Below are 13,018 nucleotides of genomic sequence, written 5' to 3' on the forward strand. Positions count from 1 at the left end.
GATACTCATAGTCCGAATTCATCAAAGTACAGTGGTTGTTAATCTGGGATTGGTAAAGTGGGTTGGTTAACGCCTCCGGATCAAATTACATTGAAACAGAATTATAGTTTTTTTTGTGTGGTTACCTTTGATTATCGATGACGTCATTATAATATAAACAAAATGTAAAAATAAAAAAAAATTACGAAAAAAATGTTGATGCAAACTCTAAAGTTTCCCATTGTTTTGTTTTTTTTCATAAATAAATTAAATATTTGTCAAGTCTAAAACTTGTGTTTCAAACAGTCTTTAAATTTAAATTGATAATCTATAGTCCAAATTCAAAGTACAGTGGTTGTTAATCTGGGATTGGTAAAGTATTGTTCAGATTTATTTTAATTTGAGCTCAAGTATATAAAGTATTATGAAAACCTAATTACTTATTACCTTAAACAACTACAAATGAATCGACTCATATTTGGATTTTTCTGCTGATCTTTCTTTTCTGTTTTTTTTCAGTATTCAGACATTAAAGCAATTAATGTTTCTTATTTAGAACTAACTTCCTTTAGATCTGGCTGCCCCACCATAAACTTGTTTTGGTTTGTTACATAGATAAAATGGCCAGAACATACCTGCATCAATTTTTCGAAATTATCAAAGTTTAATTACACAAATGTGCACAGACCTGTAGGATGCACTCGAGTCAAAGTCAAAACAAAGAAACTCAGAACACTGCTGACTCTGTTAAATGAAACAAGATGTCTGACCCCTGCTATGATATAAAATGTTATATTTTATTATACAGCTCGCACTTTCACACATTTCCTCATTTACACAGTTCAGTCGTACATGGACACTGACTACACTTTATTATATCACAGTCACATTGTAAATTTCAAGTCAAGTATGCGTCAGCTCTCAGTGAGGTTTATGGTTTTTCAAATACTTCACCACGTCTCATGGTCCTTGTCAGAGGGAAGAACTCTAACCTGAGTCAAAAAGCTACAGAGGCATTAAAAGCTGTATCACATGATAATTCACATCTCAGAGATTTGACTTTTGCAGGTTTTTTAGATCCAGTCATTTTCACTCAGTTCACATTGACAACAGTCCAGGGTTTTTGTATTTATCCTCATGTTCCTGATGATGTCCCTGAAACAAGATGTTTAAAAACTAAATCACAGCATGCACAGAAAACATAATTTCTGCCAAACCTCAGGACTCCATGGAAGAAAACACATTTTCAAACTTCCTAGTCAAAGTGTAGTTTATCAAGGCACAAGGAACAGCCCGGACAAAGCTGGCTCCCATGCCGTTGTAATATCCTCTCAGTCCATGTCTTTCATATATACCAATAAGTCCTCGTAAAATGCCAGAAGCTGGACTTGAGGCAGAGCTGAGAGCTGCAAAACAAAGAAATGATGATGAGGAAAACATGTTCTCAGATTGTGCAGAAAAAGCTTAACCGTGTTAAACCAAATACAACTGTTACCCTGAGCTTGCTGCTGCGTGCGGATCACTGCCAGTGGGTAACTGGTCATTTGTCCAGAGGCAAAGGCCACGAAACTGAAGAAGAACAGTTTGGAGTCACTGTTGTAGGCTGGATCGCTCTTCGCCCAGTTCATAATCGACTGCAACACAAAGAAAATGTTTACAGCTCGAATCTGTCAGATGAAAAAGTGTTTAAATCTTTGAGTTTTTGGTTCTGTCTCACCTGGTGAACTGCACACTCCACGCCTGCGTAGGGGATCATGCACATGATGCTGGGTTTGAATCCTCTGTAAAACGAGGACAAACGCTCCTGTCTGTAAATGGAGCGGGTGCAGGCCACCATGCCGTGGTAAGTTCCAATTTGCTGCAGGTTCAGTCTCACTTTCAACACCTGAAGTGGCAGATAGAATGAGAGAGATTATTCAACTCAACCTCCACCACTGACACAATAAACCCAAATAAATAAACCAAAGCCTCATTAAAGGGACTCTTACCTTTGTTGCATTTTTACACTTTTTTTGGATGAGGTTAAATTGGTATTAATAAGGTAATGACACTCTAAAATGCAAGACAGACCCACCAGGAGTAAAAAAAAAAAACAATTATTTCACTCTCATAATATTTAGTGAAAACTTCAACCAATACAATTCTTCGGACCGAAGGACCTTATTGGCCGACAGACCTGTCTGTTTGCTGCATGGACATGCAGGTTTTCCGTCTGCTTCTTGTGGCGCATTCGGGCCCGTCATCATATGTGAATGTAAATGTATATAACTTACCGAATCCATTGCTTTGGTAAACAAAAACTCACGTGTGTGCGCGGAGGCAGTAGATTGTAAGTCTGCTTGTAAATAAAGTTTCTTCAAAAAAACACCGCGGATGGGAACGAGGGGGTGGGGCATTGGAGGAAGGCGGGATGATTTGAATGTGCTGTAATTCTCAAATGCAACAAAGGTAAGAGTCCCTTTAATGTGACCTACTGACATTAAACCTTATAACCCAATATATAAATAAATGATTGGGGACAGGACAGAAATGTTAAAGCACTCAGACCTGCCACTGATCTCTGATACCTCTAAAGGGTAGAAGGCAGCGTGAACCACCGCCCCGGACACGCAGCCCAACCCGAAGCGCTGCTGCACCGTCAGAGGCTCCTGGGTTCGGTTTTGGGTGTAGACCTTCATCTGGACAGAGCAGAGAAGCTCTGAGCATCCACGTCGGTCAGAAACAAGACACTGGTTTCTCAATAATTCATCCTGTAAGCCTGACCTGGGCGTAGATAAGACACTGGAGCGTGGACTGCGGCGTTCCTTTCAGCACGTTGACAGCGTTGCCCTGCCACATCGACCGCAGACCGCCTGCTCTCACCTCCTGGAAGCCTTGGGAGAAGGCCTTGGATCCATGAACCTGCAGAGTGCACAGGAGACCGTCAGGCAATAAAACTCAGATATATTCACAACAGTTTTAGGGGCGATATGTGTTCAAATGCTGCAAAGATAACAGGGTCTCACATGTAAAGTGAATACTTGACCCATTCTCTTTCTCATGTTAATGATAGGCTGTACACAGTGAGCTGTAAAGTGAATGGTGTTCTCATATCAGGAAAAGATAGATGATGTAAAACAAGGCTGGGTAGGTTGATAACTTTCCATCTTTACACCCTGAGACAATAAAACAACCTTTCAACTCAACTTACAATGGATGATGTATTACAAAAACACTTGTTGTTGAATTTCTAGCTTTATAATGTGTTCGTAAAGTTGCCTTTTCTGAGAGAATCCAGACAACAAATAAGAATATAAGAGTTGAAGTTTAATGCTTCACTGAAGACGCAAAGATTACATTATGCAATGGTAACTGACATCATTCATTCTTATCTTTTTATCAAATTGCATCTTATGGTCTGTTGTCATCAGATAAAACACATTGTAGGTGTGGTTGAAAGCTCTGAAGATTAGTAAGTGGACTTGTACTCAAAGCAGCTGAACAAATGAGGGCTATGAATAAGCACAACAAATGTAACTTCACCTTGAAATCTAAAAACCTTACTTAAACACGCTTTAGGGTCATGCAGAGTCAGAGAAGCTCTGCAGCTCTAGTTGTCGCTAAAGTGATGTTTAAAAAGAAAGTGAGAACTTTAGGATAAACTTACAGTTCATCACTAAATATATCAGCGCCATGCACCTGTCCATGGAACTGACCTGAAGTTGGGTCTTAAGGCGGTCGATGGGCGCCGTCACAGTCCTGGACACAGCGTCAGCGAGACCTGCTGCCAGGACAAACGTCCGCCAAGCACCGAAGCCAGACGCCTCCTCAGGGAACTCAAGGGGCATCGCACGACTCTCCCCGACATCGAAAACCTGCAGATGCACAAATGAGGAATCACATTTACCATCTTCTTAATTACTGTATAATGATACAAACAAAAGTGACACTGCTTGTCTTACCAGCTGGTGTTTCCATGAGGTCACCAGCTCCCCGATGCTGTCCACAGGGTTGAGGATGACGTGGTGCAGGAACTCGCCCCAGTCCACTGTCATGGAACTGTCCTTGTCCATCCTGCCATAGAATCACACACACACATGCGCACGCACACACATACACACACACACACACAAACAAACACAAACACAGAAAATATTCACTGTGTGAAGTAAATCATCTTCATTTGATAATGATCCTAGAGTCACTTTACCGAGGTCTATGCATTCAATGTTGCTATTACTGTCTTTATTAATGATTAATGAGTGATAGATTTGTCACTGTGCAGTAATAAGACATTATATTTCAGACTGACAATAAAGGCCGGTGTTCCATCTTATCTTCCTCCCTTCATTAATAAAGATATGTGGATTTTCCAACCTACAATGAGTCATGAAGTCGGCGGTTACAAAATAAAGGTTAGGACAGAATCCATACCTAGATCTGGCTACCCAAACTTCATCAATTAATAAAATAATAAATGATTTATCAGCCACAATGTAAGGATTCCTTATTTAAAGTGACACCAGTGAAATGTAAAACGTGCATCACATCAGTGTTGGGAACTCAGTTAGAACCCAATGGATTATTGTTGTAAAGCATTTGTTCACATGTAATTATGAGTCCATGAGGTTCTTACATTTGTATTATTTTTTTTGCATTCGGCTTTGAAATGACCACTCCTATCTCCTTAAACAAACAAATGACGTCCTCCTGGTCAATCACCCCTGATCAGAGAAGAAATGCACACAATTACAAACAGAAAACTGTATGTACTGTATGTACTGTATGAACTTTACGACTGTATGATGGCACGCAACCTCTCTGGGAAGTGACACTGAACACCTGAGTGCAAAGACCAGAGGCCGGAGCTATGTTTAGTGTGGAGTCTGCAGTGTACTATAAACACTTCCTGGGTTAGCATGGCTTACTTTCTGGTTTGACCTTGATAACAGACTGAAATTATACATTTATAGCAGTTTATAAAGAATATGCTCAGTCAGGACTATACATCTTCTACACCTGCAGAAGAGCACATTCTATTCTAAACACGACAACACAACTGTCGGTGTAATTATTCAAAAACAAACATACATATTTGTGTTTACTGTGTGTTTTTAACAAGCCCAGTAATGACATTAATGTTTTTTATGTTTCCTTGAGCAATATGAACATTTTCTCAACGGCAAATATAACTACTCACCACACTTGTTCTTGTCAAGGTCATGAAAGTAAATTTTCCATTTCTTCTCTCTGTCCATCATGTAGCCGAGGAACTCTTTATAATCCAGGAGGCCATCTTTGTTCTTATCATAAGAATCAATGATATTCTAGAAGGGAAAACGAATGAATGAATGAATGAAAAGAAAAACCCTGACCCAGATAAGTACAGTAGGGAAATAAGATCATGAAAACATTACCTGGGCCTTTCCATCTGCCGAGTTGATCCCAAACTTGCTCATTTCTTTGTGCAGCTCTGTCACTGATATGAATCCATCTTTGTTTTGGTCCAGTTTGACAAATAGCCCACGGAACTGATCCATGGTTGTTGAGGAAAATGTTCTTTTTTTAGATATTCAGGTTGTAAAAAAATGCAAAAAGCAGAATGCAGCGTGTGATCCGCTGCAGGAGAGAGATGAAGCATTGATCATCAGCAGAGCTAATTCACCTGCAGCTCTGCACGGACGCTGACTCATTGGCAGGAACCAGAGGCGATGCAGCGTTATGAGCTCTGATCATTGGCTCCGAGAGAAGAACCCCACTCTCCCTGTGGGGCAGCAGGTGGCGCTGTTGCTGCAGGAGAAGCCACCGAGGGCCCATCATCAGTTTCTGGTTTAAGTGGCCACTGAGCTATTTGTGGACCTGGTGACAGAGTTTCCAGACACACACAGAGGGTTGGAATCAATAAATCAGTAAAATAAATAAAGAGAAATGTATGTAATTCTACAACTGAGAGAGAGAAAATAAACCTTCACTGTTAAGGCTTTGATGTGTTGAGCCAAGTGGATACAATGGGAATGTTCTGGATAAAACACACACACACACACACACACACACACACACACACACACACACACACACACACACACACATAGTGAGAGAGAGAGAGAAAGAGAGAGAGAGAGAGAGAGAGAGAGAGAGAGAGACACTTCACTCAAGTACAAAGGTATAGGCAAAGGAAATATTATTATTATCATTATTATTTAGTGGTAAAAGTACTATTGCTTATCCTATATATTTATCTAGTTATCCGTATCAAGTTCTATATAATTTTCCTTCTTGTATGTATCATTGTTTTACTCATGTCATAATTAACACATAATATGGAACTCGTCTCATGTCATACTTCACAAAAAGTGTGTGTCTAAATGACATGCAATGAACCTATGTGTGTGTGTGTGTGTGTGTGTGTGTGTGTGTGTGTGTGTGTGTTTGTGTGTGTGTGTGTGTGTGTGTGTGTGTGTGTGTGTGTTTTCACCTCTCACCTGGATGATGTGCAGAGGAGCCAGGTTTGGTCAGGGACGCCCCCCACCGTTCGCTTTCTAGAAACAACCTCTGAATTCCGGAGCAAAGTGTCGAGTTGGACTGAAGTAGATAGAGCAAACCCGGAAACAGCTTTTCAAAATAAGACCAGGTTTTCGTCTGTCATGTCAAGTTCATAAAGACATCAATAAAAACCACAAAGGCACATACACGTCTGTTACCTCAGATTTGGTTTATATGAATATTAATATTTAAGATGTTCTTTACTTTCCACGTTACGTGACACACGGACTGTATTTCTACTGATGCTGTATTGCATTGTACCCTAAATAAAGAACATTGCTTCTCTCATTATCTTAGAGTTTCTGATATTTAATATGAATAATAATATTTCAAAAACTATTTGTGTTCTATGTTATATTATTTATTTATTCTTCAATAGCTTCATTGTCATGTGACCCACTGACTCCAATTCAATGCTGAACTGTATTATTACCAGAGAACACTTTCATATAGAATAGACTGTATATTAATATTTAAAAATGTTTGTAATAAAGGTGTTATATTATTAATTGTATTATTACCTGAGAAGCTAAGTGGTTACCAGCTTTTGCTTAAATAATACATAACCTATGTGACCATTCCACTACAGCAGTTATTCGATCAAATTAAAACATTTCTATTTCAACAGATAAACCAACAATTTCAATTTAAAAGTGACGATGAAAAGGATACCCTTATTTCTAATTTGTGTACAATTTTATGCAAATCTTATTCACAGAAATGAAACACAACTTTCCATGTGAACGACCTGCAGCTGCTTTATTCTCTCTCACCGGAAACACTCAGACTGGCGGTGTCACACTTGACTCTGGCTCTGAGGATGCAGGGAGGGAGCTGAGGTTATTTAAAGAGCCTCCTCCAGTCATCCAGAGAAACGCCACCGGCTCCTCGGCGTCGACTCTCCGCCTCTCGATGCTCCTCATCCCGCAGCGTGAGTCTGTCTGAGGCCGATCTGTCACATCCCATCCATCCGTCGACCAGCTCCCCTCCACCGGCTTCTCTCTCAGGGACCTACCCCGCTTATCGTTCTCATCCTTCTTTTCCTGGGATACGTGAGAAATGGGTAAAGACTACTACAAAACCCTGGGCATCTCTAAAGGAGCCACGGAGGAGGACGTGAAGAAAGCCTACAGAAAACAGGCGCTGAAATGGCACCCGGACAAAAACAAGTCTGCATCCGCCGAGGAGAAATTCAAGGAGATCGCGGAGGCTTATGAAGTCCTGAGTGATCCGAAGAAGAAGGAGATTTATGACCAGTATGGAGAGGAAGGTAAATGTGCATGCTTTGGAATCACTGCCTATATATTCAGCCCGGTGTCAATGCACCGTTATTAAAGCTGGATGGTTGCATGTAGAGCTCAGCTGGTTTTTATTCAAGTCAGCAGGCCCAGAAAACAGCTTCCCAGTATCATCCTGTTATTCTATATCTGCAGCTATGTTACAAAAAGCAAAAATGTCCCATTATGAGGCTGCTTCAGTGGGAGAAACCAGTGTAATGAAGCTTTCTGTGCAGTGTGTGGCACCTACACTGTAGTTTCTGAGCAAGCCGGTGTCATTAGTAGTCCAGATGGTGCTGTGTGGGAAGCATGTTGGAGGTATGAAAGACAAGAAAAGAGCCCAGATCATCTCTACAGGCTTGAATTCAGAATTAAAAGGTGACATATTATGATTTCACCAGGAAGCAGGAGGAATATTAGAAGTGTATGAGGAATAAAAAGGTGTATTTTCAAAGTAAAGCGTGCAGGTACGCAAGAAGAAGCCCAGACATGAACCTGGGAGTGTGTCACAGACGGCCTCCTTGAGAAGCTGAGCCCACTCATGCCACGCAGCAAACTGAGCATCCAAATGTGGACTGTATTGGGGACAAATACAAGATCTTTAACGTTGGCACTGGACAAACCCATTGAGTTTTATTTTTTAAACAGGAGATTTTGAGACTTTGACCCCGAAAGAGTTCCTGAATATCCTTTAAACAGTACCTTACTACAGTCTCTGCTGTGGTGCAGGTAGTTTGATCAAACAGGATTACAGTCTCCCGATATGGATTCTGATGTGTCATCTCAAAACAATGAGTCAACTGTAGGGCGGCTGTAAGTGTTTTCTTATGACCACTCAAAAAACAATGACAAATGTCCAAATGTCTTGTTTTGTCCCACAAAGGGTTGATGACACAAATATATATATAAATATTCTCCTGAATAATTTAAAGAAGTTGGAAGCATCTAATGTTTGATATTTGGATTGAAAGATTATTAAATCAATGGACTGGTTAGCAGAATAGGTCGATGTATGATATTAACAACTACTACTACTACTACTTATCATTAAGTCTCTGAGTTTAAAGCAGATTGGTTAGTTCATGGCTGATACAGGAGCGACATGTTAAAGTCAGTATTTGGCCTCATATCCAGCAGATGGGATTGTGCATCTCTGTGGTCAAAGTAGGCGTCACTTATGGCATCAAACTCTCCCACAGTATTAGCGTCAGGATGACTGATGAATCACTTCCTTCTTCCACCAGGTCTCAAGGGAGGAAGTGGACCCACTGGCGATGGACCAGGCAACACTTTCACCTACACCTTCCACGGGGATCCTCACGCCACCTTCGCCACGTTCTTCGGCGGCTCAAACCCCTTCGAGATGTTCTTTGGGCGTAAAGCCAATGGGCGAGACGACGATGACATGGAGGTGGACGGGAACGACCCCTTTGGCTCCTTCACCAGCTTCAACCTGAACGGCTTCCCCCGGGACGGCCACATCGGGCAGCAGCGCCGGAAGCAGGACCCGGCCATCGTCCACGACCTGAGGGTCTCCCTGGAGGAGGTCTTCCACGGCTGCACCAAGAGGATGAAGATCTCCCGCAAGAGGCTGAACCCAGACGGCAGGACCATGCGCAACGAGGACAAGATTCTCACCATCGAGATCAAGCGGGGCTGGAAAGAGGGGACGAAGATCACGTTCCCGCGGGAGGGAGACGAGTCGTCAAACACCATTCCTGCCGACATAGTTTTCGTCATCAAGGACAAGCCACACCCTCACTTTAGGCGGGAAGGCTCCGACATCGTGTATCCTGTTCGCGTGAGCTTACGACAGGTGAGGCTCTTTCTCTTTGACACCCAAGCTGACTGAGTGTAGAGGTATTAATAGAGTCCGATGAGAACGAGCTCACAGCTACGTGAGAGCTAGCTCTGAACAGCCTGGTCACAACCCATAAACTGTAAGTAGTCTGCCGGAGAAGTTGTTTTCCCTGGAAAGTACAGCCGCTCTCTGTGAGCATAGTACGGAACTACACACACTTTGAATGTGTGTACTTATGTAATCTGGTTCATCAGCATTGAGAAATAGGAGCTCGATCACAGGGAGGACAGAGAGGCGGTGGCCGCCCACACACACACACACACACACGATACAAGATGTTCTTATATGGATCCTCTTACTGTCCTCATCACTCATCTCTCAATATCTTGACTGCTGCAGCAAACAAACAGCAGCAGATCATCGCTGGCATAATGGCCAGACAGAAAAAATACAGAGGAACAACATGTATATATGTAGGTGTGCATGTATAGACATAGTTGACTCATTCTGTTTAACTTAATGGGGTTGGGGGGGAAACTAAATGCAGAAGAGAAAAGCCAAAGAAAAGGTAAATAGTATACGTTTTCACTGTAAGAAAGAATATTGAAGATATCATCACATTTTCAAATGTTTAATTAGTTTAGTTAATTAGTGTATCAGTCAGGCTAAACCATCCACCATTAGTGCTCATAAGAATAAAGCCCAAATTTAATATTTCTATTTAAAATCAACATATATATATATCTTTTAAACTCGATAGTACCTCTGTTGTCCAAATTAACGAGCTGCTTGGTTTCATGTGACACAGTCGATCACAGCTCATTGCACTAAATATCATTCTGATTCTTCTACATGTGAATGTATACATTGTGATGCAAACTGTCTAATATCGAGGTTGACTTCATGTTCTATTTGCAGTGGATCATGTGCGTCTGGCTCTTCTCTTGTTGATCCACCTGTTGCGTTTCTGTCTTTCCAGTCGCTGTGCGGATGCTCGGTTACCGTGTCAACAATAGACGGCCAGACGTGCAACATGAAGATCACAGACGTCGTCAAGCCCGGCTTGAGAAAGACTGTGGCCGGACAGGGCCTCCCCTTACCCAAAAACCCAGAGCAGAGAGGAGATCTGGTGGTGGAGTTTGACGTGAACTTTCCCGAAACGTTGCCCGGCAACGCCAAGGACGTGTTGAAACGACATTTACCTGCTTAGGACCGAAGGACAGGGACCGAACGAGGGGAGACAACCGCATGACAGCACCCCCCTCGTTACCCAACAGACTCACACGGACAGTTTGGACAGCTCACAGATGGACCTCCTACCAGCTAATGAGCAGTTTCTATTTTTGAGCTGGTTGGTGTTTTTATAAACACCGTGCATGCTGCCGAGTCGATACAGGCGACAGACCGACTGTTGATATCTGAGAGTACACAAGTTACATACGTGGGTCTTTTTCCACAATAACGTTACCTGCTCGTTTGATGGAAGTGTTTGGCTGTGAATGAGTCAACAGCTGCCAGACAGAAACCTGCAGAGCCAAACCGTACGTTTCCGTGCTCTCTTTTTAGATTTGATCCGTTTGGAGGCTGAAGAATCTGTGTACAAGTTATTTAAGAGGAAAAAGTGGTTGAGTGAAATTAAGAATCTTACATGTGAAGATGCTGAACTTGAATTTTAAAATAAATATTTCCACATGAACCTTGATCTTGGGCTGTTCCAGTCATGGGGAGGCACCCAGTGAATCCTTCCCCCCCCCCATGAAATAAACAGCACTTTAACAATAATCACTTCTGCTGCTTCAGCCTATTTATAGACAGTCTGCATAGCAATATTACCCATAATGAATTATTTATGGCATCGGCCCATTATCTGAATATTCGGAGCTATATTATATTTTGAAGGTCAAATGTGAATATTTTGTTGTTGTAAAACTTATACGGTGAAATTTCCAAAGTTCAAAATTAAAAATATATCGAATGAAGTTACAAATAGAAAAGATATGACTGTGTAAATATAGCTGTCTGGTCTCAGCTGCTGGATATCAGCTGCCAACGCAGAGACCTTAACGTTTTCCCACCAGGGGACGCCACATCACTCGTCATGACTCAGGGGGAGGGGGCTCTATAAAAGCAATATAAGCTGGTGTAATTATTAGATACCTGCAAAAAGCTCTCATTTTATTCATATTTTTATTAAGCACCACAACTAAGTATTGTGTAATTGAACTATCATCTTTTGTCAATGTTACCAGGGCCTCTGCTGGGGAACGATCTGTTCTTTCCTCTGACAAAGATTTGTATCGTCCCTAAAATACTCACATCAGCTTGAGTAAATGATGAGTCACTGTTTTCCAAGGAGGGTACAAAGTAAATACACCTGCTCCTGCTTAATGTGACTTTACCAGCCGGATGGAAATCTGCACTGTATCTAACAAACACCTGAATATATAAGAGGGCACATTTAGGAAACCCACCTTATTTAAAAAAAAAAGAAGAACTTCTAACAAGTACAAAGGGATTCTTCAAAGCTTGTTTTAAAGAGAACAACAGAAATGAAGTTAGAGTTTAAAGCCCACAATAGGTATAATATTATGATTTTTATTTAAAAAAATGTATCTAGACATCTTTGCTTCCATGTTGACTCATTTCGAAGGGATGAAATGTCCTCTTAAGACTAAGAAGCAGCTTAAATTCACAATATTATCACACAAGGACATGTTTTCCTCATCGTTATTGAGTAATAACAGTTTTGAATCCTGTCTCAAGATCTTCATCTTGACCTTAGAACAATTTTTGTTTCTTCAGACCACATTTTTAGACTTTATCTTCTGTTCTTCAGTTGTCTGAGTATTTGTGAAGGTTTAAAATTTCGTCCTCTAATTTACTCTTCTCAGCTCACTCACTCACATTTATTTTCTTTCGCTTATTCAACAATATAAAACAGTGGGTCAAGGATGTGTAAACTGATTGAAACAGATTGGTTTGGACCTGCATCGTATCAACGTTGTGTACATACATTTGCAAGGACTGTACTTAGGTGGAATTCTGAACATTTGCATGGTGTTATCATTCCTCTGGTTCATTTGTGCTCCTAACATGCTTTCAATGTAAGTAATGGGGAACAACATCCACTGTCCTTGATCTAAAAAGATTTATTTCAAAGTTCATGTGTGTAATTTGAAGACATCAATTTGATTCGTCTGATCCGGACAGATGAAATCTCATTTTAGAATAAGCACTCTGGATTTTGTCCACCATTTGATGTGCATTAGGAAGGGAACTATGATCAGGAGGGATGATTACAGCAAACTAAACTTATGCAAACAGCTCCAAAGACACAGACATACAGAGGACCCACCAGCAGTTGTTTTACATCTCTTTGTGGTAGTTTTGTGTCACTTTGTGTGACCTTTCACAGGTGAACCAAACTCTCAGGTGCCAC

General features: G+C 41.2%; 2 protein-coding genes across 2 annotated transcripts; one reads left to right on the plus strand and one right to left on the minus strand.

Annotated features, from left to right (window-relative positions):
* Window positions 1–829: 829 nt before the first annotated feature.
* On the minus strand, window positions 830–5,498 carry slc25a24l (solute carrier family 25 member 24, like). The gene is made up of 10 exons (XM_061084247.1): window positions 5,376–5,498; window positions 5,159–5,285; window positions 4,595–4,682; window positions 3,921–4,032; window positions 3,675–3,833; window positions 2,743–2,880; window positions 2,547–2,657; window positions 1,697–1,864; window positions 1,475–1,613; window positions 830–1,385 (listed from the first exon to the last, which is right to left on the minus strand). The coding sequence occupies exons 1-10, from the start codon at window positions 5,496–5,498 to the stop codon at window positions 1,198–1,200; spliced, it is 1,353 nt and encodes a 450-aa protein (XP_060940230.1). The 3' UTR covers window positions 830–1,197.
* A 2,062-nt stretch (window positions 5,499–7,560) lies between these two features.
* dnajb4 (DnaJ heat shock protein family (Hsp40) member B4) lies at window positions 7,561–11,098 on the plus strand. Its single transcript, XM_061084255.1, has 3 exons — window positions 7,561–7,771; window positions 9,023–9,594; window positions 10,559–11,098. Exons 1-3 carry the CDS (start codon window positions 7,561–7,563, stop codon window positions 10,787–10,789), a joined length of 1,014 nt encoding a protein of 337 aa, XP_060940238.1. The 3' UTR covers window positions 10,790–11,098.
* The last annotated feature ends 1,920 nt before the right edge of the window (window positions 11,099–13,018 follow it).

Source organism: Limanda limanda, chromosome 13, assembly GCF_963576545.1.
Source record: "Limanda limanda chromosome 13, fLimLim1.1, whole genome shotgun sequence".
Lineage (NCBI taxonomy): Eukaryota > Metazoa > Chordata > Actinopteri > Pleuronectiformes > Pleuronectidae > Limanda > Limanda limanda.

Coding starts and splice junctions, on each gene's coding strand:
- slc25a24l (XM_061084247.1), bottom strand. CDS start 5,498: ATGGATCAGTTCCGTGGGCTATTTGTCAAACTGGACCAAAACAAAGAT. Junction 5,286..5,375: donor CGGCAGATGGAAAGGCCCAG/GTAATGTTTTCA, acceptor TTTCCCTTCTAG/AATATCATTGATTCTTATGA. Junction 4,683..5,158: donor CCTTGACAAGAACAAGTGTG/GTGAGTAGTTAT, acceptor TTCTCTGATCAG/GGGTGATTGACCAGGAGGAC.
- dnajb4 (XM_061084255.1), top strand. CDS start 7,561: ATGGGTAAAGACTACTACAAAACCCTGGGCATCTCTAAAGGAGCCACG. Junction 7,772..9,022: donor TGACCAGTATGGAGAGGAAG/GTAAATGTGCAT, acceptor TTCTTCCACCAG/GTCTCAAGGGAGGAAGTGGA. Junction 9,595..10,558: donor TTCGCGTGAGCTTACGACAG/GTGAGGCTCTTT, acceptor CTGTCTTTCCAG/TCGCTGTGCGGATGCTCGGT.